This window comes from Pochonia chlamydosporia, chromosome 1 (genome assembly GCF_001653235.2).
Source record: "Pochonia chlamydosporia 170 chromosome 1, whole genome shotgun sequence".
Taxonomy (NCBI): Eukaryota; Fungi; Ascomycota; class Sordariomycetes; order Hypocreales; family Clavicipitaceae; genus Pochonia; species Pochonia chlamydosporia.
In genome coordinates this window covers 774,207-798,832 of record NC_035790.1, presented here as the reverse complement: position 1 = coordinate 798,832, position 24,626 = coordinate 774,207, and the positions used below count along the sequence as shown (strand labels likewise).

The 24,626-nt window shown below is 50.6% G+C and overlaps 8 protein-coding genes across 8 annotated transcripts; 5 read left to right on the top strand and 3 right to left on the bottom strand.

The window, feature by feature from the left end:
• Positions 1-223: 223 nt before the first annotated feature.
• On the top strand, positions 224-2,881 carry VFPPC_00160 (spindle pole body component; the record flags this gene model as incomplete). The annotated part of the gene is made up of 2 exons (XM_018280241.1): positions 224-360; positions 418-2,881. The coding sequence occupies 2 exons, from the start codon at positions 224-226 to the stop codon at positions 2,879-2,881; spliced, it is 2,601 nt and encodes an 866-aa protein (XP_018148195.1).
• Positions 2,882-8,749: 5,868 nt separating this feature from the next.
• On the top strand, positions 8,750-8,996 carry VFPPC_00157 (hypothetical protein; the record flags this gene model as incomplete). Its single annotated transcript, XM_022428164.1, has 2 exons — positions 8,750-8,908; positions 8,958-8,996. The coding sequence occupies 2 exons, from the start codon at positions 8,750-8,752 to the stop codon at positions 8,994-8,996; spliced, it is 198 nt and encodes a 65-aa protein (XP_022284656.1).
• Positions 8,997-11,992: 2,996 nt separating this feature from the next.
• VFPPC_15069 (lysozyme) lies at positions 11,993-12,707 on the top strand (the record flags this gene model as incomplete). Its single annotated transcript, XM_018292822.1, has 3 exons — positions 11,993-12,128; positions 12,194-12,324; positions 12,411-12,707. 3 exons carry the CDS (start codon positions 11,993-11,995, stop codon positions 12,705-12,707), a joined length of 564 nt encoding a protein of 187 aa, XP_018148193.1.
• Positions 12,708-12,776: 69 nt separating this feature from the next.
• VFPPC_15068 (hypothetical protein) lies at positions 12,777-13,190 on the bottom strand (the record flags this gene model as incomplete). Its single annotated transcript, XM_018292821.1, has 1 exon — positions 12,777-13,190. The coding sequence occupies one exon, from the start codon at positions 13,188-13,190 to the stop codon at positions 12,777-12,779; it is 414 nt and encodes a 137-aa protein (XP_018148192.1).
• A 172-nt stretch (positions 13,191-13,362) lies between these two features.
• Positions 13,363-15,256, bottom strand: VFPPC_00156 (hypothetical protein; the record flags this gene model as incomplete). The annotated part of the gene is made up of 3 exons (XM_018280239.1): positions 13,363-13,837; positions 13,930-14,908; positions 14,962-15,256. The coding sequence occupies 3 exons, from the start codon at positions 15,254-15,256 to the stop codon at positions 13,363-13,365; spliced, it is 1,749 nt and encodes a 582-aa protein (XP_018148191.1).
• A 1,753-nt stretch (positions 15,257-17,009) lies between these two features.
• Positions 17,010-18,658, bottom strand: VFPPC_12705 (hypothetical protein; the record flags this gene model as incomplete). The annotated part of the gene is made up of 3 exons (XM_018290482.1): positions 17,010-17,448; positions 17,522-18,353; positions 18,409-18,658. 3 exons carry the CDS (start codon positions 18,656-18,658, stop codon positions 17,010-17,012), a joined length of 1,521 nt encoding a protein of 506 aa, XP_018148190.1.
• Positions 18,659-20,678: 2,020 nt separating this feature from the next.
• On the top strand, positions 20,679-22,683 carry VFPPC_00155 (subtilase family domain-containing protein; the record flags this gene model as incomplete). The annotated part of the gene is made up of 3 exons (XM_018280238.1): positions 20,679-21,376; positions 21,441-21,786; positions 21,952-22,683. The coding sequence occupies 3 exons, from the start codon at positions 20,679-20,681 to the stop codon at positions 22,681-22,683; spliced, it is 1,776 nt and encodes a 591-aa protein (XP_018148189.1).
• An 805-nt stretch (positions 22,684-23,488) lies between these two features.
• On the top strand, positions 23,489-24,367 carry VFPPC_00154 (hypothetical protein; the record flags this gene model as incomplete). Its single annotated transcript, XM_018280237.1, has 1 exon — positions 23,489-24,367. One exon carries the CDS (start codon positions 23,489-23,491, stop codon positions 24,365-24,367), a length of 879 nt encoding a protein of 292 aa, XP_018148188.1.
• Positions 24,368-24,626: the final 259 nt, after the last annotated feature.

Below are 24,626 nucleotides of genomic sequence, written 5' to 3'. Positions count from 1 at the left end.
CTGTAGCGGCCAAACTCAACATTAGAACCTAAACCGTTCCCCCTCGTCGCGTTCTGGCGCGTTTCCCTGCAAGGTGCTGCTATCAGTTTCTGTCAAGATTTTACTTTTACGACGAACCAACTTTGATGTTAAAATTTTTAACCATAGCGTACATGGTTAAATACCCTTTGGATTCTCCATCACCAATTTCACAGACTTCGACGGCCCTCGCGGCGATGCACCCATGGCGTCGGAACGCATCATTGGGGCACTCGAGCATTTGATCGCCCATATTGTGCCCAACGACCCAGACGAGGACCCGGGCACTGCCCAGGCACGACGTGATGCTTGCTTGGAGAATTTGGCATCCATCATCGAAAGGTGTGTATCTAATCAGGACGGACTAGACAGTTCGCATCTTTGCTGATAGCTTTACAGCCCGCAAGGCCCAACAATTTCCTCCGACGTCAATCACGCCTCCGATCTCATCAAGAGAAAACTCGTTCAGACAAACCCCAATTCCGCACTGAGGTTCTCCAATCTGTACTCACGGCTGCTCTCTCTTCCTGTACTAGACAACAAATGGGCCATCCTATACCTTCTCTACCAACTAGCCGACTCACCGGACCCAAACGAACCTGTACCTCTCAGCCCTATCAAACCGTCAGCACCGAACTACCGCGAAGCCGTTCATAGAGATGCCGCCAAGAGACAGAGCCGAGACAGGCACAGAGCAGCAACCCCGGTCCTCAGAGGCGAGGAGGAGCAGTTCCGAGATGCCTTCCAACCCGACGGTCTCAAGACTATGCCTGGGCAGAAGCAAAACGCTGTCGAACAGGAACCACCGAAGAGGGACGTTTCCCTGAAATCAACATTACTCGCCAACAATTACACCGAGTTTGACCCTCCCGAAACTGATATTCTACGAGATCTTCCATTCACTCTACAAGGACTATCCTCGACTACCCTTCCATTCGCAACACCACAAACCTTGAAACTGCCTCCCACGGTTCCGCTGCCTCTCGTGTCTATACTTCACACCCTTGCTGAGCCATCGCTCCTGTATCGCGGACTGGACGAGTACTGCAACACCCCGGCAAACGGTCTACTAGGACAGAGCCTACGGTCCGCCATCAGAGGCGAACTGCACTCCTATCTCACTCTGATAGCCACCCTAGAAAGCCAAATCAGACGTGCTCTCTCATCGCTTGACGATAATGCGCCTCGGGGAGGAATTGGCAAAGCGGGCGTCACATTGAAGAGATGCGTTGTTTGGACGCGAGAGGCAACCATGGGATTGCGGTTGATGAGCCTCATCGCCGAGGAGTCTGAGAACAAAATTGGTGGACAGCTCATTTCTCTCATTCACAGTTTCTCGTCGTCACATGGCGATCCCGTTGTTGCTGCTTTTGCAGAGCGGCTTCTAAGCAGCTTCACCAGGCCCTTCTACGATATCCTGCGCCGCTGGATATATGACGGAGAATTGTCAGATCCGTACCAGGAGTTCTTTGTTCGGGAGCAGCAAGCGCGGGTGGACGACGTGGCTAATCTAAAAGTAGTTGGCAATGTGTGGACGGACAAGTACGAAATCGACCAAGATATGATCCCGAGTATCATCACACAAGACTTTGCGCAAAAGGTATTCCTGATCGGCAAGTCTCTCAATTTCATCCGCCACAGCTGCGGCGACTCCGTCTGGGTGGAGGAGTATTCCAAAGCAGCGTCGAAGGAACTTCGATACGGCGACACGGCCACCCTGGAGGCCTGGATCGATGAAGCATACAAGACCACCATGAAGCGCTTGATGGACCTCATGTCCACCAAGTTCCACCTCTTTGAGCACCTCAGAGCCCTAAAGGACTACATCCTCCTCGGACAAGGAGACTTCATAGCCCTCCTCATGGAATCCCTCGCCGCAAACCTGGACAAGCCAGCCGGTGCGCAATACCGACACACCCTCACCGCCCAGTTGGAACACGCTATCCGCGGCTCCAACGCACAGTACGACTCGCCTGAAGTTCTTCGTCGCCTCGACGCCAGGATGCTCCAACTCTCCCACGGCGACATGGGATGGGACTGCTTCACGCTCGAGTATAAAATCGACGCCCCCGTAGATGTTGTCGTCACAGAATGGGGCAACCGGCAATATCTCAAAGTCTTCAACTTTCTCTGGCGCATCAAACGCGTCGAATTCGCCCTCCTTACCACCTGGCGGAAGTGCATGACTGGCTCTCGCGGTGTCCTACAAACTTCTGATCCCGTCGTCGCCCAAACGTGGAAATCTACCCGTGGCGTGCTCGCGGAAATGATTCATTTCGTAGGTCAGCTGCAGTACTACATCCTCTTTGAGGTGATTGAATCGTCGTGGGATGAGCTCCAAAAGCGCATTCATAAGGAGGACTGCACTCTGGATGATCTCATCAACGCGCATCGCCGGTACCTCAACGACATTACGCACAAGGGTCTACTGGGTGCAAAACGTCGACATCACGGCTCGGAAGACGATGAGCGCACCTCCTCGTACCTCGGGCAGCTTAGCGATTTGCTCAAGCTCATGCTGAGCTACCGCGGTTCGGTGGACGGGTTGTACAGCTGGAGCGTGTCTGACTTTACGCTTCGTCAGGAGGCGGACGTGCGGACTTCGATGGGCCACCACATGGATGAGAATGCGGATGGTTCAAAAGAGCCGCCGCCCGAGTTTCCTAAGTTGAGATACACATTACACCAGCTTGGGGGATCGTTTAAGAGCAGATTGCAGATATTGCTGGGTGATTTGGCATATCAGCCGGATGTGGATATGAGGTTTTTGGGCGTCGCTATGAATTTCAATGATGTATATCAGCCGGCCAGGAGGAAGACGAGACCTGCAGCTGGTGCTTCTGGGAACACATCCAAGGGGTGATTTAGTCTCATTTGCCACACGCCGATGGGTGTAATGGCATGAGAGCAAGGTTGCTTGTCATTGAAGGATGAAGTTACGATGTAATGAACTAGTTGAAAATATGGCGTCATACCAAACAAATTTTTGATAATAGCCTTCGAGGTTGGAACAAGACATTCGCGTCATGTTCTAAGCTGTCTTGGCTATCAACATGTTAGTGTAAACAGAGGGCAGACAGATTCTGACGTGTGATGTCCCAGCTCGGTGTCTTATTAGGCCATATCTACGACCTTGCCGCATAATTTTGATGAGCCCACGGTTTGACTGGTATTAGTGTGTCAAAGTTTTGGTCTTGCTCGAGTTCATGAGTCACCACAGTTGGCTCGTTATGGCGTTCAAGTCGCAATACTCGGAGACACTCTTTACAAGCGGATGCATAACGTCGTCCAGGCCAGTTCTGGATATCACAGAACGTGCGTTCAAGGAGTCCATATAGGCGTATAAGACAAGTTCGTCTCAGCATTAGCCATAGTCTCCCCATGTAGACTAGTTTGGCTGCAGTGACATCCTGTGCGCGCAGGGATAGTGTTTCTCTCTTGATTTAGGCACTTTGAAGGCTCAGCAACATCAACTGGAAAAGGCAGCTTGCTGCCAAGGGAGGTGCCGGCGAAACGTTTTTCTTTTCTCCGACAGTTTGATCTTTTTATGTTTTCGCAAGATCAGACGGGTAAAATATTACGGTTCTCGATGTGATGTCGTCCTCCTGCCTGTGCCTGTTTCATGTCTTTGGTTACATGTCTAGATTTGACAAAATAAGGGGGGATGAAGCCAAGGGATGGTGCTTTTTGAAAAGCGTCGTGTTCAGTGGACTCATGGGCTGACTGCCTCATGAAACGTCTAGCCAGAATATCCGCATTGTTGTCAAAAGCGCCGAGCAGTTTTATGCCTGATGGCGTCATGCTCGTTCCTTCGAAGGCCCGCGCAGTTGGTTCAATGCATTGTGAGGAATGTCTACCATCATGCAAAATGCCCATCGGCTTCTCCATTTCAACCCCTAATAATAATGGTTGATGCGACGCCCAGACGAAGAACAAGCCGTATTCCGGGGTCAGGGGATGAAGAAAATTCTTTCTCTTCTCTTGCTGCCCAGCTTGCCTCCAATCTCCCTTGTCCAGGAGGTAATGACAGGGTTTGGGTAAAAAGAGCAATCCCAAAAAATCCAGGAACCTGGTCAAGGTTTCACCTGTTAAGGGACGCCCCCCCATGCACCTGGCTTGAAGCCCATTCCGTACATACGGAGTACATAATACAGACAAGTCATCAAAAAGGGATGCTCTTCAATGTAATTAATGACTCCACGTATCTGATTAAAGCGACCCCACAAACCGGGGAAGTCGAAGTGCTTCCGTGTGATGCACCCCACAATGGAAGATTCATCTCAAGATTCCGTGATTGGGTACCGAAGGTAGGTATTTGCAACTGCGACATACCATGGTGACATTACTCGAGGCTTATATTCCGGACTGCCCGCAGACTGTAAGCCTCAAGGATAGCCTGGATAGGACAAGTCAGATTCCATTCAACAAGTCTGATCCGTCGCCCGATGGCAATAGTTTCTGCGACTGCGTGCAATGTCACTTTGGGTGAAAATGATCCTATTACTTTGCCTCAAATGCCCGTCGACTCCGGAGAACATCTGAGACTAGATTTGTTTTTATTGGTTCCATGTTCCATCCCTCAAGAACCGAACCGAGGTCGAAGTTGTCGAAAACTCTCAACAAACTTTGTGTCAAGCTCTCCAAACATCGCCAGCACGTGCATCATATCGTGCCAGAGTTCACGTCATTGCATGCACATGATGGGGTAACAACGCGATCAACCCTATGCAGGCACATTCGCACATTGTTATCGGAGCACTCAGGGCCGGCTTCATTGTCCAGCACGGCCATGCTGCACCTGGCCATTTTCTCACGTGTTGAATCCACATGTTTTCTCCTCAAAGCCCAACCCAGCGCCTCGGAACGGGCTGGATAGCATGGCACAAGTCCCGTGTCCGCCCGTCGCTGCCAGATCTCGCCAGATCGCAGCACCAGTCATTGTCCATCCAGCCGAGCACTTGGCTGGCATTGTCGATGGGAGCAGTGATCAACAGCCTCGGACTGAACCGGTCGCCGCCATTGATGAGCTGACACTGGCCAAAAGCATGCAGTATTGTTGGTGGAATCGACGTGATGTCACCATCAGCTGGAGCCTTGTTTATGCTGACGCCAGTCGACGCATCGCAGCTTTCAACACTCCCACATGCGCCATGCGGTGGTAAAATTTTGCCCAGGTCAGGACTGTTCCACATGCCTCGCGTGAGAGACAAGGAGAGAAAGGAAAACTTTGTGGCATTGTCATGATGGAAAAGTCCGGGGTAAAGAGACAATAGCTCCATAGCCACACGCCCATGCCCACGACGCCGTTCTCACACACCACAAGCTTGAAATTGTGCTCCGTAATGTGAGAACGGAGGCACCTCTTCTTTGAAGAAGCAAAATCTTGGGGTTGCTTTCTTTTCCGGATCCTCATCCTGCTCGCCTACAATGCCGCTTTCGAGACAGCACAGACCGACGCCGTTGTTTTGGTGAGAATTAAAAGTGCCAAACTGTACGAAGTAGTAATTGCCAGGAACGAGCGCTAAGCCAACTAGAATGGCTCAATGAAGTTGCAAGGGTGCTTAGTCGCACAAAGTCGACGGGCCTAATCCATACCAAAGCGCAAAGCTCGAAATAACACTTCTGTTTTCTGCTACGTTGTGCCTCTTGTGCCAGGTGGACATGGTGCGTTGTGGTGTCTATGCCACATTCACAGACATGCTTGTCTGGACTGGCTGTGAGTAACAGAACCACACGCCCCTCCCTCCCCTTTCTACCTGGTCAAGGCTCCCATGCAAGCTCTTTCTTTCCCCGGACTCTAGAAACTTCTTGATTCTGGAATGTTAGCCTGCTCATGGGGTAGGACAACAAATTTTCTTCATCCAGGGCTTGATGAAGAGCCAGTTTCCGTTGGCAGCAAGCAATCCTCTTTTTGAAGCAAAGCCCTTCATGAATGTCGGCCTTGAAATTGTGTCAACCATACCTTCAGGTTCACGGTTCAGCTTTTTGGGAAACCGTTTCAATCTAATTTTCAGACAAGCTCCGTACCCGACCACACTTCATTCTTGAAGTCAAACAAGTGCAGGTGAGACTGACACCGGCGAGCCAATGTTGCTGCACCACATTTCCGCGCCGACTCGGGTATTTGGGGGTAGGTTTTGGCTAGCGAGTCGACGGCCTGGAAGCTTCCTTGGCCAACACCAGACTCTTGACAAAGATGCCTCCACCTCCCTGACTCGGGAAAGCTACAAGCGCCACATGCAATGATGCTCTTGGTTGTTTGACGTCAAGTATGCACAGTGCTGTGTCTAGATGGTGAGAGCCATGCCCGTTATAGCGACACATGCTGTATTAATAGTCGCGCTCGTTCGTGCTCGCAACATCCTTTCTCGAATTGGTCGTCTAGATACTTACAACTTGGCACACGGTGGTACGAAGTATTCTGTAAGCGGTCAGCGCCGTTGGGGCCCGAGTAACAACCTTGGAATGTAACAGGTGTGGTCTCGTAAGGCAACCAGACAACAAGTTCGCGTACCTGCATATTTGTATGCCTGAACATTTACCACGGTCCGTCGGCAGCTACCCTGTCAAGCACCTGCTGTTACAGGCAACGTGTCGTGCCTGGTTGTTGCGCGTATTACACCGCTTGACTAGGTTCCAACAATCGAGTCGGTGTCGTCAGCCAAAGACTCGCTGCGTGTTCGCAGTGAGAAGGTAGGAACCGTTTGTGGTCTTCTTGGTCCAACACGTATGAGTTCCATTGGTTCTAGTATCGTCCGGGGGGGGGGGGGGACTATTGATGGATATCAACAGTAGAGGCTGGTGGTGGTAACTGTGACTCTGGTGAGGATGACTGCAGCAGGCACTTTTTTTTTGGTCCAGCCAGGACAAATATCATGGCCACGCTGGGGGTTTCCTCCACCAACGGCTAAATGTGAAGTTGCAACAAACGACAAGAGTATTCCGACAAACCTGTATACTTACCTGGGTACTTAAGTATGCATTGCAATGGAGTCATCCATTATTACTTACTGCACCTGCCTGGCCTTGTGCACGCAAGTACCTACTTATGTCTCTATCACTGTGCGAAGGTGGGTAACAGTGCCAGAATGTCGAGTCTTGTCTCCGACCCCAGCTTCAACACGGGCCACGTAACAACTCGGCTACGATGACTTGATGCACAAGACAAGACTGTGGCTCCTTCCTCAATCATGCTACTTGATGAGACTGTGGTGCCTGCAGTATGAATGTGTACATGTACATAAGTACCTAGGTATGCGGTCAAGTTGAAGTGAGCTGCTCAGATGCTACAGCTGACAAACGTGATTGACATCGATGCACGAGGGCTGATTCCTGGCATCGCTGGACCTGGTCAACACTTGTCATTGATGCTTGCGCCTGTTCATCGGCCCACCAGCATTCACTGCTGACTTGATACTGGCAGACTGACAGGCCCGATTACAGACTACGGAGCGCGTAGGAGAACCTGGCTGGTGGACATGGAGGCACTGGGCATGTGTCAATACTTTCTAAAGTTATCCAGGCAGCACCATTGACAGCTCTTGCTCTGATCAAATGGCCTCAATGCCCGTTCCTGATGTGTCTGGTACAGTCTGGTGGTATGCCGGTACCGTCCTGCTGCTATCCACACCCCTCTGCTAGGCCCGTTTGTCCGACGTTCCGCTTCGCTCTTTGCTCCTTCCCATTCAACTTGACCACTCAACGGTGAGGGCTGGCCACTGCATCAACGCATCAGCCAGACACGGACACCCACACCCCCAGTGCCATTCAATGTTCCCACCCGACACCCAAGACAACATCAATGTCGGAACCAAAAAAACAAGCAGAGACTCCCCAGGCCATGTCCTCCCTCCATGTCCCCATCATTGATCCCCAAACCCCCATCCCCGCCCACCAATGTCAACTGGTTCCTGTCTGGTCGGCTCCACATTGACATGGACTTGACCTGTCGGCTCGGGGTTCCCAAATTCCCTTCCTCTGCTCCATCCCATCCATACAGCACCAGACATGTACTCCGTAGCTGCTGTGCATACCTTCTACGTAGGTACCTTATGTATCTTCTTCGTTTGTCCCGGCCCCCGTCTTGCAAGCTATTTATTGTCTGACAAGCCGGAGACACGCTTCTTGCTTTTCTTTTTGCCTTTTCTCATAAATTCGCCTCTTTCCCCAGATCCGTCGTCGTCGACTTTTTCTGCTTCCATCAGCACCCACAGTCAGACTGTCACTCACTCCCATCGCTCTTGATCACCACTTACACTGGAGTGACTGGACCTCATCTCCCGACCAGCTTTTCTTGTAAAGCCTCAACTGTGCTCCCACTTTTCTCTTCACTGCCATTGCCGAAACTCCTGATATTCAGCTCCATCTTCCGATCCCTTCGGCATTGATCAACAACGATAGCGACCCACAGAGACACTTGTGAAAACAATCCATACAGTTCTATCAATAGAGCCGGCGTTGCAAAAAGCTTGGATTCACTGCCTCAGTTCCCAGTTTTCCGTCGACTCTACCCACATATTTACGCAAGCTTGCCTTCCCACGCCATCAACGTGGAGTTGACAACTTGATTTCTTCAGAGTGAGTAATAAATCTCAAAAGACATTACCAGTTTCTCTTATATACTGACTCTTGGCTCCTCAGACATCCACGAGCCTCAAGTCGACCTCCTCCATCCATCCCTAGAAAACACAGCCAACAAGATAAGATGCCTCACATCGCCTCACCCGTCGCCATGTCTTCCCAGCGACATAATTTGCGGGTGTTTACGTCCCAAGACTTGTACAGCAGCCTCAACGCCAACCTATCTTACAAGGACAACCGGCCATCAACACCGGTCCGCCGCATCCAGGAGAACGACTACACCGTGCCTGCTCCTCCGCCACCAAGCCCTGTGAGCTTCAGGGCCGACAAATGGAGCATGCCTAGCCGCTGACTATCAGGCATGCAGCACACTTGGTGACGATGCGTCACACTACTAGTTGACATCGGGTTTTGACTTGGCAGCATGGACCTGCATTGTTCTTAGACACAGGCGTTTTCCCTACACTAGCATCCATCTTTCATTGATACATTTTTTAAGGAAAAACACACAATTTTTCTTGGGTCATATCACAGCCGCGCTGGGAGTTTCGGAATATCACAGGATTGGTTTCTATGTCAAGATGTAATAAAAAGGGGGAAAATATGGGGTAAAGGGAAGACAAAAGGGAGAATATCGGGTATGGACGACAACCCCGAACCACAGAGGACTAGATACATCGTTTTGGGCTGCGTCATTGCGGCTGGAATCTGAGCGACAGGTAGCATCAATGAAGAAATTTCACAGGCACACGCTGTCATGTTTGCATTTCAAAGGGCGGTACACCGGTATGACTTGCCGTTCTGCCTCGCGGTGAAGATGCTGTCGTGCTCCCCCGCACAAAACATGACGACTCGGTGAATTCTGAAAAGAGCATCCTGGTTGGGCGGCATTGAGATGACGATGGCCGTTGAATCAGCGGCCACGGTAGCACATGGGTAGATATTGTCGGGTAGTCTTGCAGAAGATGGACGCAAAGACACATGGCGTGTCACCAAGGGCAAATCCGGACGCACGACGCACGATCCAGACTGTACCTGCATGCCCCTATTGTAAATTTTTCGATATTTTTTTTGTGACTGCCACTTTCACATCTTGTATTTTTCTCTTCGCTCCGGTTTAAAACAGTGCGGGATCAAATTCCCAACTTGCACCATCGCAGTCTGGACTCCCGCATCATTCACAAAAGCGGCATGCTTTGTGACCGGGCCTGTAGCTCGCTCGCCTATTATTCAGTCGCACAGCGTTGACTCGATCCGTCGAATTAAAACAACGCAGCAGGGCATGGCATGCATGAAGAAGTGTGTGTGCCTCTTTTTTTTTTTTTTTTTTTTGTTCTTGTGTCGTTTGCACTCTCACCGGTTACACGGAGCACAGATGTCATGCCTTGGCGGTGTCTGGCTTTCATGTGCGTGTGCCAGAGCTGGGTACCCGATGGCGTTGGCCGCGAGATGCGTTTGCTAGATTTGTGCTGTTCTTGTCCGCGTTTGGGAGGGTGGTGCGTGATTAGCATCTTGAGTACGTATGTTTTATGGAGTTGCGAGTGAAGAGGAAAGGATGGACGGGATTGACGGACCTTATCGGGTTGGATCGTCAGGCACAGATCTGTTGGTGTTTGACTGCCAGTGTAGAGTTGTTCACTGTACCTGTCTGTTTTTTGTTTCGCGCAGCAGTGTGTTTGATGTTTAATGTTGTGAGGTGCAGCTTCAACCGTGCGAGGCTGGCATTATTTACAAACTGGTCTGGTCGTTTCTCCGCATCGCTATTTGTGTTGTTGGTCACCGTCTTTCACGGCATCTCCAACCGCCATGCATCACTGACAGAGCCAGTCTTTCGCTAAGAATAGCCCATTGATGCATCAGCGCTGACCCTGTGTCGCGACATGTAGTCTCCTTCACTCATTTTGGCTCGGATAAACCATTGTCGTATCCGCCGTCATTTACGCACCCGGGCCGGATACTCGTGTTTCGGATACCACTCCCCTCAGCGCGCAGCGTCAAAGGCGATAATCGTATTTCGTCGTGATCGGTTTCGCCACGGAAAAGTGCGCAGGAATTCTATTAATATGAAGAGTGTCCATGGTTTCAGGACCCATTTCGAATAAACATATGTCACATGGTGCCAATTTGGAGACCACAGCCTAAGATGGGAAATTAGCGTGCTATCTCGCGCGGGTCAGCCTTGCTTCAATGAATAAAGGGTCTGCCCCTTCACCGACGATAGAGAGGGCTGGATCTACGGTCTGTGAGACGATCTTGGATGAATGGAACTTGGTGTGTTTCTTGGCATTTGTTGGTGCTGCTGGGTGGGCAGTGGGCTGACGCGAGAAATGCGAACTATGTAAGAGTCCATTTTTGGTTCTTAGCATGCTCATTGAGTCTTGTTTAGGAGCGCTTCTGATGTAGTCCCATCGGCTTTCTCAGCATGGGGACTTTAAACGCCATCTTCACGCATATACATCCATGCCTTTCAAAGTCGTACATAATTGACCATTTCTCGTGCAAACTTGCTTGCAAGGTGCACGCTTGACTCCCATTCACATGCACACGCAGAAAGACCCTGAAAACCAGCCCAACGCGGAACCATGCTTCATCTCCGCCGATCCAGCATCCGTCCCTATGCCTCATCCATTCTCCTGTGTGGCTAACTCCAGTCTCGCCAGGCTGAATTTGAATTGGACGAGTTTAATTCTAATGGTGGGTACCAAAATTAGCACCGACGACACAAAGTATGCACACTATTTTCCAACTGCCCGAATAGGAAATCGCCCATGTAAGCCATTTCGGCCGATGATGACAACGTCGGCACTTTGTTCGTCGGACCCTGCCGGCAGGGCACAGGTAATGCCTGCATTTCTCATTCATGGACATTCTGCCGATTCTCATACTTCTGCGGAATACAAAAGTAGCCCATGATTTGCGCAGATCCCTTCCTTTGATCGCAGACCGCGCGACGAGTAAGCAGCCTGATAGTTGTGCCGTCTTGGCGGGTCAGAGTCGCAAAACGTGTCTTGGCTAGCGGGGATGTGAGATCTGCGTCCTCAGTTCTTTGGGTAGTTTAGAGCCAAATACTGCAAGCTGGAGAATGAGGTTGAGCTGCGAAAAAAGAAAAGGAAAAATAATCTGATCGGCATAAGGCCCGCTCGTGTGGGAATATGTACACGAGCAGGCAGGGCAAGGCAAGGCTGAATGCGGGAATTCAAGACTCATGGCGCGGTAAAAGCCAAGTCTTCTTGGCTGTAGATTATCTAAATGGACATGTAGCCTTCGCGAACCTGTCGACTATAAAACGACGTTGATGTCGCTTCTGAAAAACCATCATCAACATCAAGCAATCTTTCCAACTCCAGCAACTACAGTCCGTCTTCACACCCAAGCAAACACCACTTTTACCAAAATGGTCAAATTCACCGTCCAAGCCGCCGCCCTCGCCATCATTGGCGCCTCCGTCGCCCAAGGCTGCACTATTCCCAAGGGCAATGCCGCCACTATTGACCTCATCGCCGAGTTTGAAGGCTGGCGCCCGGACATCTGTAAGTGCAACACACTGCTGCCACGGCACGTCGCAAACCAAACCGCTCTACTAACAATGCCGTAGACCTCGACCCCGTAGGCAAAGAAACAGTCGGATATGGCCATCTCTGCCAGCGGCCTCGCTGCGCAGAGGTTCCCTACCCCATTCCGCTGTCCGTCGAGAACGGCAAGGCGCTCCTGAGCACCGACATGGCGGTAAATGCTTCCCCCAAGACCTGAATCTGACAAACAAGCCAAAGAAGCAAGGAATTCTGCTAACACGAACATTTCCCACATCACAGGGCGCCGAGAACTGCATGACCATGGCGACGGGTCAAAACGTCGTCCTCAATGCCAACCAGTACGGCGCCCTCGTCAGCTGGGCCTTCAACGTGGGCTGCGGCAACGTGCGGTCGTCGGACCTCATCAAGGGGCTCAACCGGGGCGACGATGCCAACACCATTGTCTCGCAGGAGCTGCCTCTCTGGAATAGGGGTGGCGGCGTGGTTCTTCCGGGCTTGGTGCGTCGCCGCGCCGCCGAGTTGGCCTTGTTTAAGACGGCTACTGGAGATGGTGCTCTGCCTGCGCCGGGGTGCTAATAAGTGGGAGGCAGGAGTTTGTAACCCTTTTTTAGAATGTAGAGAGGGAAGAATATGTTTTTAGATTAACTATGAAAAATATGAGACAAAGGACTCGAACGGTACATGCGGTGTAAAAGCAAGAAGTGACAAACAGTGGGATTGTGATGTGGAAGATCCAACGCTCTGGAGCTTTGACATCAGCCACATATTGGGTTGGGCTCTTTGTAAACTTGGTCCGTCGTTTCTTTGTATAGTAGCCAGTGTGTATCTATGCCAACCATGACGTTTCTTTTGAAGAGGAGGGTGGAAGACGCCGTGTGGTGTGATGTCCGTTTTTCTCTTTGGCCACAAATCCCTGCTACCCCGACAACATTCCAAAATAAGCATTATAGCGAACCCATTGAAAGGTTGAAAATCAAGGGTGTGGATCTCCTGTCCACGAAGAGATGAGAACTGTGACAATTGTTGAAATTGCCACGCATCGAGATACCCTGATAACATTCCAAAATAAGCATTATAGCGTACCCATTGAAAGGTTGAAAGTCAGGGGTGTGGATCTCCTGTCCACGGAGACATGACAACTGTGACAATTGTTGAAATTGCCACACGTCGAGAAATGATTCTGACGTGAGGACCGTCAAGTTTTGTGTCCCTGGTTCTGTTCAGGACACCTTCACATGCTGACACATGAAGAGGACCGTGACGTTTCCCCAACGGCACCGTCCGCCTCAGGCAGGCCAGGCGGCAGGGAGAGCCGCGCCAGAGAAATAAGATGCTCTGCCACATGGCCGAGAATATGAATGGTTGACAGTCGTGTCGTATCAAGCGCGTCCATGCACAGCGGGCACTCTGTCAGTGGCTTGGTTCTGGCATCCGCGAAGAGACACTCCTCGTCAATGTGCTCCGCCAGGGCAGCCTCCTCCTCGTGCTGCCCCGGGTGCTCCTCGCGGATGTGTTTTTCGAATGCATCTCTGGATTTGGATCGAAACCCCCAGTAGTGTTCAGTGCTGTCGCATGACCACTCCTTTGTCGGATGCTGGCTGACCATATGATGTACCCATTCTTTGAATGATCCAAAGATGGTGTCGGGTTTGGAGCAGGCGCCCAGAAGACAGACATACGGCATCAGGTCTCGAGTAATGTGTTCCCTAAATGAGTCACCGCAGTAAGTAAATGTGTAAATGTGCAAATGTGTCTCGCAAACAATGCCGGATACCTCAAAGGCTCAAAGGTGCCTTACCTCCATGATGCGCCCTGTAGTTCGTCAGAGCGACAGACTCGAAAGCAGTATGGGCATATCTCATATTCCCTGCCGTCCTTCTTCCCCGGAGCAGGAGGTAAGAGCTTGTCTATCCGGCGCAGACACCGACTGCTTAGCTCATATTTCTCGTACACCCGGGGCTCGGTGAACTCGGTGAGCCCTGGGAAGTCAGGCGGAGTAGAGGAAGCAGCGGACCTGAGCTGCGGCTTCATGAGCTGCGACCACGGTAGGAGGGTGCCGTCGGCGGAGGTTGAAGTGTGCATCGTTGGATACCAGTCATTGCCTGCCTCCCAAGCGATGCATGCGGGGAGCGACGTGGACGTGGCCATGGACGTGGACGGTCTTGCTCCTTCCCCGTTTCCTCTCTTGAATCCAAGTCCTCTCTTGATTCGTCTTATCGCCTCTCCCTTGTCTCCTCCTATCATGCTTCCTTCCACGTCTTCTTCGAACTCGTTGATTCTGCGTTCTCGGTCTCGCCAGTAGCCAAGATTCTGTCGCCGAAGAAGCGCGGCATATACCAAGCGGGTTTTGGTGGACTCCTGAGCCTTGGGATGACGGGTCTGAACGACCGCCTCAATGTCTTCTTGGAATTGCTGAATGGGATCCTTGGCCGCATTACCGGGTTCGATCGCCTCTCTGTACCCATGGATTTCGGAAATCCGGCTAAGCACCCCTGATCTTTCGATATACCTACAGGTGCTAAAGAGTAGCTTTCGAATGGTAATGGCTTCCTCTCGCTGCTTGCGCAAAAACACCAGTTCATTGTACCTCACTTGCCCAACTCGAAGGGCCGCTGCTGCTGCGGCTTGCGGTGTCCCGTTCTTGATATGCGAGGCCAGAGTTTGCATGTACGCAGAGTCGTGCTTCGTAATATAGTTCTCGTAGATGTCGTCTCCATAGTCTCTTGTAACAGCATCCGTGATGAAGCAGACTGTTTCCACGATGTTGAAAATGATATCTGCCAACAATTCTCATCAGTAAGAGTTCCAAGAGTCCCGTCGTCGTACTCACTGTGTATAAGACGTTCCAGATCATCCAAGAGCGCTTTAATGAAGTCGGCAATCACGGGGGCGTCTCTTAATCGAGAGTCTAAACACAACGAGCTACTAGTGTGCTCCGCATCGTGAGCCCAGCCGCGCAGTTCAGATCTGATATCCTGCAGAGTTGGAGATTCCAGGACTGCCGACTCCTCCAGGATCGAGAGACATCTCTGTGTTTGATTTCGTATTTCGAAAGGCTTGTCTTGCTCCTTGCTTAAGGCTTTCAAGGTCCATGAAATGCGGTCTCGCCGTATGTCAGTCGACATCTTGTAACACGAGGTTCACAATCGGACTGTGGGATTCCTATACGTATTAGTACGAGATTAATATGTATTTTATATTCTTGTAGGAGATTGGTTTGGAAAGACAGCGTTGCGTTAAAGGCTAGCAAGTGTGCAAGAAGATGGGATGAGTAGGAAAACGTTGTTGGCGCGATAGAACTTTGGCGGTCATCCAACTTGGGGGGGTTTCGGTCCCGTAGCTATTCTATATTCTGCGAAACGGCACCCAATCTAACAGGAGCCAGTGTTTTGCCAGACCGTGAAATTAGTCTTTGAGTTCAGCCCCTGTGGCCATGTTATCCATCCCTTGCGGCTCACGCTTGTGGTCATTGTTCTATGCAAATAGCTTCTTCTTCACACACAGTCGGCATTCTTCTGTACGGACAAGCTTTGAAGTCTGTAACTTGTCTGGCTGGTTTTCACTTGTTAAGTGCCGTGCGATTCTCAAAGTCGTCCGTCATCCAAGCCGGGAGTTCGCAGTAATTGGTATTCTTGCCGGCATTCTCCAACGTTCTTCATATTGTGCTCTATGGATTAAGCGCTCAGTATTACTTCTCATGCTCACAAGGGCATTCTGAACGTCCCCTGTAGGCCGGCAACAACGCCCGCACAACTGCGGGACAGACCAGACCCAAGGGGATGCTCATGTCAGCCGATGTACAGTGGGGGGTCGGAAGAATTCAAACAAGGAAAGCCGTCGCATATCGCGTTGCGTGCTGAGGCATATTGACCTGTGTTAGTGGAAACTTGGATATGTCCAAATATCTTTGACCAAAGACTGTACACACTACACATACGGTGGTCAAGTCGAGAACGCTGACAAAAGCCCTCTAAAACATACATATGTAGGCTGCGGGCCTTTCACAGGCTAATACAACCCACGGCGAGAAAAATGTTCAAAAAAGAGTGACTGTGTGCACCACTTGTTGTGTTTGTACGTGTCGCTCTGTTGTGCTCGTCCAGCTCTAGTTCATTCAAGTAGTTCAACATATGTTTGGACTTGCAATCTCATTATCAGCAATGCCAAGAAGTAAGAAGTCATTTGATGGGCTGCTCCATTTCCAACAAGTTCTTCGTCTGGCTGTTCTTCCACCTTGTACATCGAGCCACAGTACAGAGCTACCAAGCTAGGTCCGTCCGTTCTGCATCAACGCCAGCTTGACCACGCAGGTATTTGAAATTTTTGTACTAAAGACTAACAACTATGGAAGGGACCGACACCGTTAATACCACTTCGACTCGGTTGGGAAAGTTGGTATCATTTGGGTGGCAACACATTCGAAACTTGCTGCGCTACCTGGTCCCTGGACGTACATGCCCGGTGCGCAAGGTCAATGGCGAGGCAATCGAAGCAACTCGCCGTCGCGCCGACTTGTAAACCTGTTAATAGGTCAAAAACTTAAGGGCTAAATCTTCTATCTATACAGAGATAGTAATCATTATAACTACCAGATTACTACATATTAAGAAATAAGTCCAATGCGTAAAGCCTCAAGGCTTCTTTTTTTATGTTGCTTTTTATCTGTAACGGTCTAAGCGAGTGTATTCACAACTAGTTAGGCGACTATAAAGAAAGTATCCGAAGCTAAGGAAGAAATCGAAAGCAAGACAAGGACAAAGGCGAACTCGTAAGTTTAACAAGTAATGAGACATGGAAGCAATCTAGTTTGTGATGGTCCCCGAGACTAGAGGCGAGAGCGGCTGCCGAGCCAACCTCGAGCTCAGCCCGTCACATTACTCAGGATAAAGAGGTTCTCTCTGCAGCATCATCCGCCTGAGGCAGACAGAGTAGCGCGAGAGAAATAAGATGCTCCGACACATGGTTGAGAATATCATTAACTGACATCTGCGTCGTGTCAAGCGCATCCAGGCAGAGCGGACATTCTTTCAAGGGCTCTACTCTCGGATCCGGACGGACACACTCATCGACGAACTTTGCCATTATGGCCTCCTGCACCTCTCCTGGATGCTGCTCGCGGATGTGTGTTTCGAGTCCATCTCTGGATTTACTCCGAAACTTTTTTAGGAAAGGGTGCTCCGGACATATCCACACCTGAGTTGCGTGTCGGTTAACCATGTGGTAGATCCAGTCCTCATGCTGTTCGAAAAGGGTGTCTACCATACAACAGCCATCAAGGAGACAGATGTATGGCATAAGATCCCTCATTAGGTGCTCTCTGATGATCGCCGGAGTAAGTAAGATGCTCACAGACGCGTTTCACCGTAAAGTTTCGACGGGGATAAGCTTACCTCCAACGTTCTCCTTGAAGTTCTTCCGCAGGGCAGACTTGAAAGCAGTATGGGCACTCCAAGCATTCCGCATCGTTTGCGGCATCAGGGGCAGGAGGGAACAAGTGACCGATCTTATCCATACAGTTCAGCTGATATCGTGGCTGGCCTGTTTGATCCCTGACGACCCTTCCCAGGCGGAGACCGGTAAAAAATCCTGGAGGAGTCAGTGAGTTTGTTTCGCCAATGGATTGGATAAGCTTGGGCTTCATAGCTTGCGAATATGACATGGAGGCAGACACGGGCTCTCCAGTTGCCATTGCGGTGGCCGTGGCCGTGGCCATGGCCGGAGGCGGCGTTTCTGGTTTCTCAACCTTGACCAGCGTTCGTTCCCGGTCGCGCAAATAACAAAGGTTTTGGCGCCGAAGAACCATGCCGTAGACCAAGCGGGCTTTAGTCGAGGCCGGGGCAGCGGGCCAACTGTTCTCGACGAGGATCCGACAACGTTCTGCGAATTGTTGTATGCCATCAATGACTTCATCATCAACTTTAAGCGTCTCTCTATAGCCGTGAATCTCAGACGCTCTGCTGAGGATGCCACATTGATTCACCACCTGACACGTGCGTGAGAGCAGCATCTGGATATCCAGAGCTTCTTTTCTCTCACCGGACAACCAGAATTTTTCTCGGCGGAATTGTCGAGTCTCGCCACAGTCAGTCCTCACGAGGTAAGGGCCACCTTCCGGCCTCCTGCAATAGAGTTCCTTTTTAATCTCGTCGTCCCCCATCTCTGGTTCCATAAACGAAATTCTATAGATGCAAATGTCAAGATCGAAAACCTTGTCGAGTATTCCTACGCACAAAAGACTTAGCGACGACTCCCCGAGGCGCTGATATCCCATACTCACTCTGTATGAGGCCATACATGTCGTCCAAGAGCTCTTCAATGTATCTGGCCAGCAGAGGGAATTTTCGTAGCCGCAAATCCAGGTAAGTGGACTCGTCTGGAAGGAACCGTGAGTCTTCGTCGCAGCGCCATGAGCATAGTAACGCGTGAATATCGTCCAGCAATGCGCATTCCAGGCATCTCCAGTCCTTGATGAGCTGGAGGCATTTGTCTGTTCGCTGCTTTATCTCGAAGACTTCCTTTTGTGCCATTGTACGAGCTCGCTCTACGGTCGATGGAACTAGTTGTAGTTTTGAGGTGTTGTATCAGGGGCTTCACAATCGCAAGGTGGCGTTCCTGCACATGTTAGTTAGAGCGAGAGAGAAGATATGGACACCTTACGCAGTACTCTGGAAGAGCAATACGGAGATATGATGCAATGTGGGATAGTTAGTGATGGTGCCGAAAGTGAGAATTCACTTGTAGCTGTTGTGAGTGGAACGGGTGTTTGAGGTGAGGTCTTCGAAATTCCGGGCAAAACATTAAATCTTCCGGGAAAGTGTCAAACAATTGCCAAATGTAAATATCCAATTCTACTTATATATCCAATCTCGTCTTCTGCATAGTTGGGTCTTTCCAGCTAATCTTTGTAGTCTATGCGCGCCGCTCGTGCTTTCGGCCATTGTTATCAGTACCGCGTGGCTTCCCTTCCACAAAGACCTTGAGCGCCGTCCAACAAACAAGAGAAGCTGCTTTTGATTCAACTACGTAAAGTACTTACAGTTTTTTTGAGTGCAAGGACAGTGAAAGGGGGCAAATGATCAGGGAGCTTTGCGGGTGTTTCGCAAAGATTTCCGAGGGTGCCTGGGGTGGACAACCATATTGATGGCACCCGTGACGCGAATTGTTCTAAAACCCGGGCTACATGTAGCAGGATATCGTCCAGTATTACTTCTGATCCTCTGTCTTGGTACGAGAACGCTCGTCGAACAGCAGATGCACACGCACTCTGAGCAGCTTGGAAAGCTTGAGTCGGAGGGAAGTTCATGGACTATTGCAATCATAATGGAAACAGTTCACGCCGAACAGATTAGTTAGATCAAGTGTTTTTTTCTTTTTCACCCGATACAGAAGCCATTACAGCTAAGCCCCCCGTGGACCCGTTTTCTTTGTTGAGCTGTCTGCTTGCCTCGCCCTCATAGGCTCCCCGGCTCTTTGTTCAACGAGATAATCCAACCATGAAAGGACCCGAACTTCTATCGTCGCCGAGTAGACCATTCTTAACAGGCTTTCATTGTCAGCTATAAAGAAGCGGCGTCGTTCCGCCCATTTCTCAGCTTTCTTTTGATCTTCTTTCACCTCAACCCATCACCCCTTGCACGCTTTCGTCCGCCCGACGTCGAACAATTGTTACAACAGGCGGCCTTGAGGGTTTTGTACAGACATTCTCTCTTTGTTATACTCGCAGCATACAAACTTCTCTGTGAAAGCAAGAATAATAAAAGCCTTGTCGGAACCTGGCGGCCGACATCCATGCCCAGCTGGCCCAGCATAGTAAGCATTCCCAATATATACAAACCGGAAGTTGCTATATCAACGGGGAAGGAAACAGTGGAACTCAAAGATATAGGAAAATGTGGCATCTCTGACAATAATCTCTAGCATATCAGCAATTTGATAGCGAGGTCAAAACCGCCCGAGGCCAGGTCCGACTTGGTAATCAAGACATCAGCACGGCTGGGATGGAGTCAACAAGGGTGCTACCGGTGCGTGCGGTCGATAGCAAGGCGATCGAGGCCATTCGTTGCAGCGCTGAGTCACTCCGCGAGTCCCTATGTTGCTTGCCCTGCCGGTGTCCAGAGCCTCACAGTCGTCGTCCTCGTCCTCGGCTGGGGCATTGCCATGAAGCCAAGCTATATCTTGATCCACGGTGGAACTTGAGTGACGAAGCTAAGTCGTTATCTATTGTTCTTTCAGGCAAAGGAATGCTCCAAGAGTGTAAATTCGCTGTCTCGTGCTCAAGGTGCGTCGGATGGTGGTTGTCCATGTCCATGTCGACTGTCTACTCCTCGTCCACTTCTAATTTCGCAGTGAAGGCTAACCACCAGTTTCTCTTTTCAATCCAGGCTGCAAGCTGATACTGGGTCACCGTTGCCAACGAGGAATCGCCTTTGCCAGAAGAGGTATGGGAAAGTCAAGGGCAGATGTTTAGATGTTGGGCGTTCGGCGGAAGGGCTGAAGATCTTGAGAATTGGTGAAGCTGCGGTTATCGACGGGGAACCAGTCAGCAAGATGAGGGAATGCACTCTACGGCAGCTTCTAAAGACAGTGGAGTTGACAGTAGATGCCAAACGGATGATAGAGCTCATTCTTTGTCGCGCTGCCCTGCACCTTGTCGGAACGAGGTGGGCTAGCTCACCGATGACATTAGACACCGTCTCGGTCTTCTACCGACTTGACGATGAGGGAACGCCGGTATTCTTTCTGGACAAGCTCTTTTTGTCCATGGAACCTGGTAAACTGATGGTTCAGCCGAAGCGGTCTGAGGATATCTTGGCCCCCAGCCTAGATGAGGTACAGGCACTCGGAATTGTGCTCGCACAGATAGAGCTAGGGGAGAAACCTGACCAGGTCGTCCGTTGTGAGCAGGAACACATGCAGTCTCCGCAAGACATAAAATTGCCTGTGGACCGTTCCAAGCTTGCGGAGAGACTGCGAATGGCCTATGAAAAGGATGACGTCTCCAACCGGCTGGCGTCGGTTGGCTTTTGTCTTGCCGTAGAAGACCAGGCCGAGCAGGACATGGACGTATTGCAACGGCAGTCTTTCGACCAGTGGTTCTACGAAAGGGCGATAGAACCACTAGAGAGATTTTTCATTAAGAGCGGCTGGACCTGGGAGCAGGTCAATTGGGCTGAGCCGCATGCAATCAACATGAATGACGTTTATCGTCTTTTAAAGGGATCGAAGCTACCATGCCGCGATGCAATGTGAGATAAGTTCATGTCATTAACTTTCCAGTAGATGCAAGACACTAATATCCGCCTGTTTCAGGGAACTGAACGGCCAAAGGGTCAGGAAGTTGCCAAGGAAATTGCTGAGGTACCTGAAAAAGCATCAGTCTGCTGAAGTCAAGATAGGACTCGAGGACACCGGCATCGATCTGACCCATCCCATGTTCAAGGAGCACCTTGATTCTGGGCGTATTTCTGTTGGCGGCTGTAAAGATTTCACGGGTGACAACATGAAGCCTGACGGGGCCATGACGGATAAGGTTGGACACGGCACCCATCTCGCATATGCAATCCTCGAAGCCACCGCGCCGCAGTGTCGTTTATATATTGCTCGTGTATATAAGCAGAACACCTCGGAACCAGACACAGAAGAATATGTGGCACAGGTAAGAAAACAACCCTAACCCCGATTCTGTGTGGCTGTGGCTGTGGCTGTGGCTGGTGTGATTGCACACACGTGCATGACTCCAGACTCCAGACTCCAGACCAGCTGGGAGTCTCCGGGTGTCTTGGGGAATCTTGAGAGTCTTGGGACTGACTGAATTTTTCAGGCGACCCGCTGGCTCGTGAAAGAATGTGGAGTTGAGGTATTGATTATGGCATTTACTTTCAACAAATTCAGCGTGTTGATATCGCAAGCCATCGCAGAAGCTGAGCATGTCTGGTTCGGCGCCGCTGCCCACCACCACTGCAAGGTGCCCGTTCTTGGCAGACATGGCAACATGAAAGATACATGTACGGATAAGGACACTTATGCTTTCGGCTATCCTGCGTCGGATCCCAAGGTTTCCGCGATTTACTCCGTCGATAAAGAAGGAAAACGTTCCAACTTCAGCCCTCCAGGTCGTAGGTGCTGTCGCAACTTGGCCATCCAGGGCGAAGACGTCGAAGCGGCTTGGCCTCTGGCACTCAACCAAGGGGACGTGGGCATGGAAGGTTCAAATTGCATGTCCAACACGAAGCTTATGAGTGGCACCTCCCAAGCCACGGCGCTTGTGGGCGCGCATGTGGCCAACGTTTTGCTCATGTTGAAAACGACACCGTTTGAGAACCCTCGTACTACAAGCTTTTTAGAGCCAGGGAAACACAAGGACCTCATCGTCTGGGCACTGACCACGGAAGCGGGAACAGAATCAGTCATGGACTCGAGTCACCCGACACCTACCGTTACAGACGACTACAGTGTCATTCGTCCGCGTCTTTTCCTCGGCAAGCCGCTAGCTGAATGTCGCAGCCGAGTTGAGAAAGTCATCGAAGGGTTCTACGCTGGTTGTATCTTCTGAGTTTAGTGCACCAGACAGCCAGCCTACGTGCCCATACTTAAGTAAGTACGGAGTAGATGTGATGCCATGACATCTGATGTTGAAGGATCAAATGTCATGCGAGCCTGCCTGTGGTCATCTGCAGATGAGTTGATACCAGTGAAAGCTTCAACATTGTCGCAAATATCCGCCCACCACATTGCAGGGACACCGACCTAGTCAATGGGACAAACTTGTCATTATTTGCAGATGCGGGCATATGCCTGTCATCAAGCTGCAAGAATGAGACCGGATGGCTAATTAGTTGGCCCTTGACTCCGTGTCTGTTCTATCTGTTTGGCTGGTCCCTGGATTGTCGATTCGACACAACCACCACAACCATCCCATTAAATCCCATCCCTGGATAGGCACATACACATATACATATATACATACACATATATACATACACATATATACATACACATATATACATACACATATATACATACACATATATACATACACATATATACATACATACATCCATCCATCCATCCATCCATCCATCCATCCATACGTATTCATAAAATTAACTGGGATCAACCATTCTGGTGGCGTGTTTGCAGTCTTGTTTGCCAACAACTCATGACCATCACCCCTTGCTCCGTCTGCATCAATACTTCACATCCTTGGACGCCGATTTTGGGGCGGTGAATTCTCCAAAAACCCAAACCAAAGCCATATTCATCTGATGCTCCAAGAAAAGTAGATAAAGACTCCCGTGGTTTCCTTGTCGTCAACATGTCGCACCGTCGTCAATGCCATTCCTTCTCAACCATTGACCATGGCACGACCTCGCAAGCACTGGATCGTAACCCGCACAAGCGAATACACGCCTAATGGCGTCCTTCAGGTTGGCCAAATCCTGGCAGACCCTTTCGATCCTGCCAGTGCCCTCCATCCAGGTGGCCCGCTCCGGGTTCCTCCCGGCGTGACCATCGAGCATTCCGTGGCTAGAGACGTCACGATCTCGCAAGCACATGAAGCATCGGCCGTGTTCGAGATTCATTGCAGGCTGAGTGGTGTCCTAGCCGGCCTGGGCAGTGACACAACCATGCAAAACGCCCAGGGCCAGAACTTTCAATTCCAAGAAGTGCTCACCAGAATCATAACACCTTCTAATGAGTACGTTGACCAGTCTTTGCGCCACGGCGACGTCCCGAGAAAACTGAAAGGCCGCCTGCCGCACATCGGGAGGCTATACATGGTCACTGGTGTGCGCGTGGCAAAGGGCGCGTGGATGAGGAGTGCCTCTACGCAAAATGTGACGGCTTCTGCCAATGCCAATCTGGATTTGGCGGGCTCCTCTGTCCCAGTCCAGTTGGGAGTGAACGCTGAAGCCGGTCGGAGGACTTCTGAACACAATCAGCTTACCCCTGTATCGGATCATGTATATGCATATCGACTGCACAGGATCTTTTACTTTGGGACAAGCACAACGAAGCCCCGGCCATACCTCCAGGGACACGTCTGCTCATATGACGACAAGCTACAGGCCCAAACATACGCATCAGACAGTGAAGCAGAAGGCGATTATGACGACTTTGAGCTAATGTATCTCGATGAGAGGGACTATGATGGCGAGGACGACGAAAATGTTGCCGAGGTGGCTGTGCCAGGATTTAGTTATGTCTTTGTGTTGACGGGTGAACGTCAAGTTTGACCACACCAGTAGGTAATCATGTACGTCCACACGTCCATGCTGGCACTGGGTGTAGGCACCTATCTAGTACTTGGGCATACATAGTCCGACCTGGGACAGACAGACAGACAACTTTGGAGGAGTCAAGTTGTGTTGGTAGAAATCAGATTGAATAAACTATTCTCGCATGGCGTATTGACACGAACTTGGAGTCAACCCGTCTCAGGTGCTTTCTATGTCCATGTTTCGCCAATCAAGCAACCCCCATCAACTGATAGGC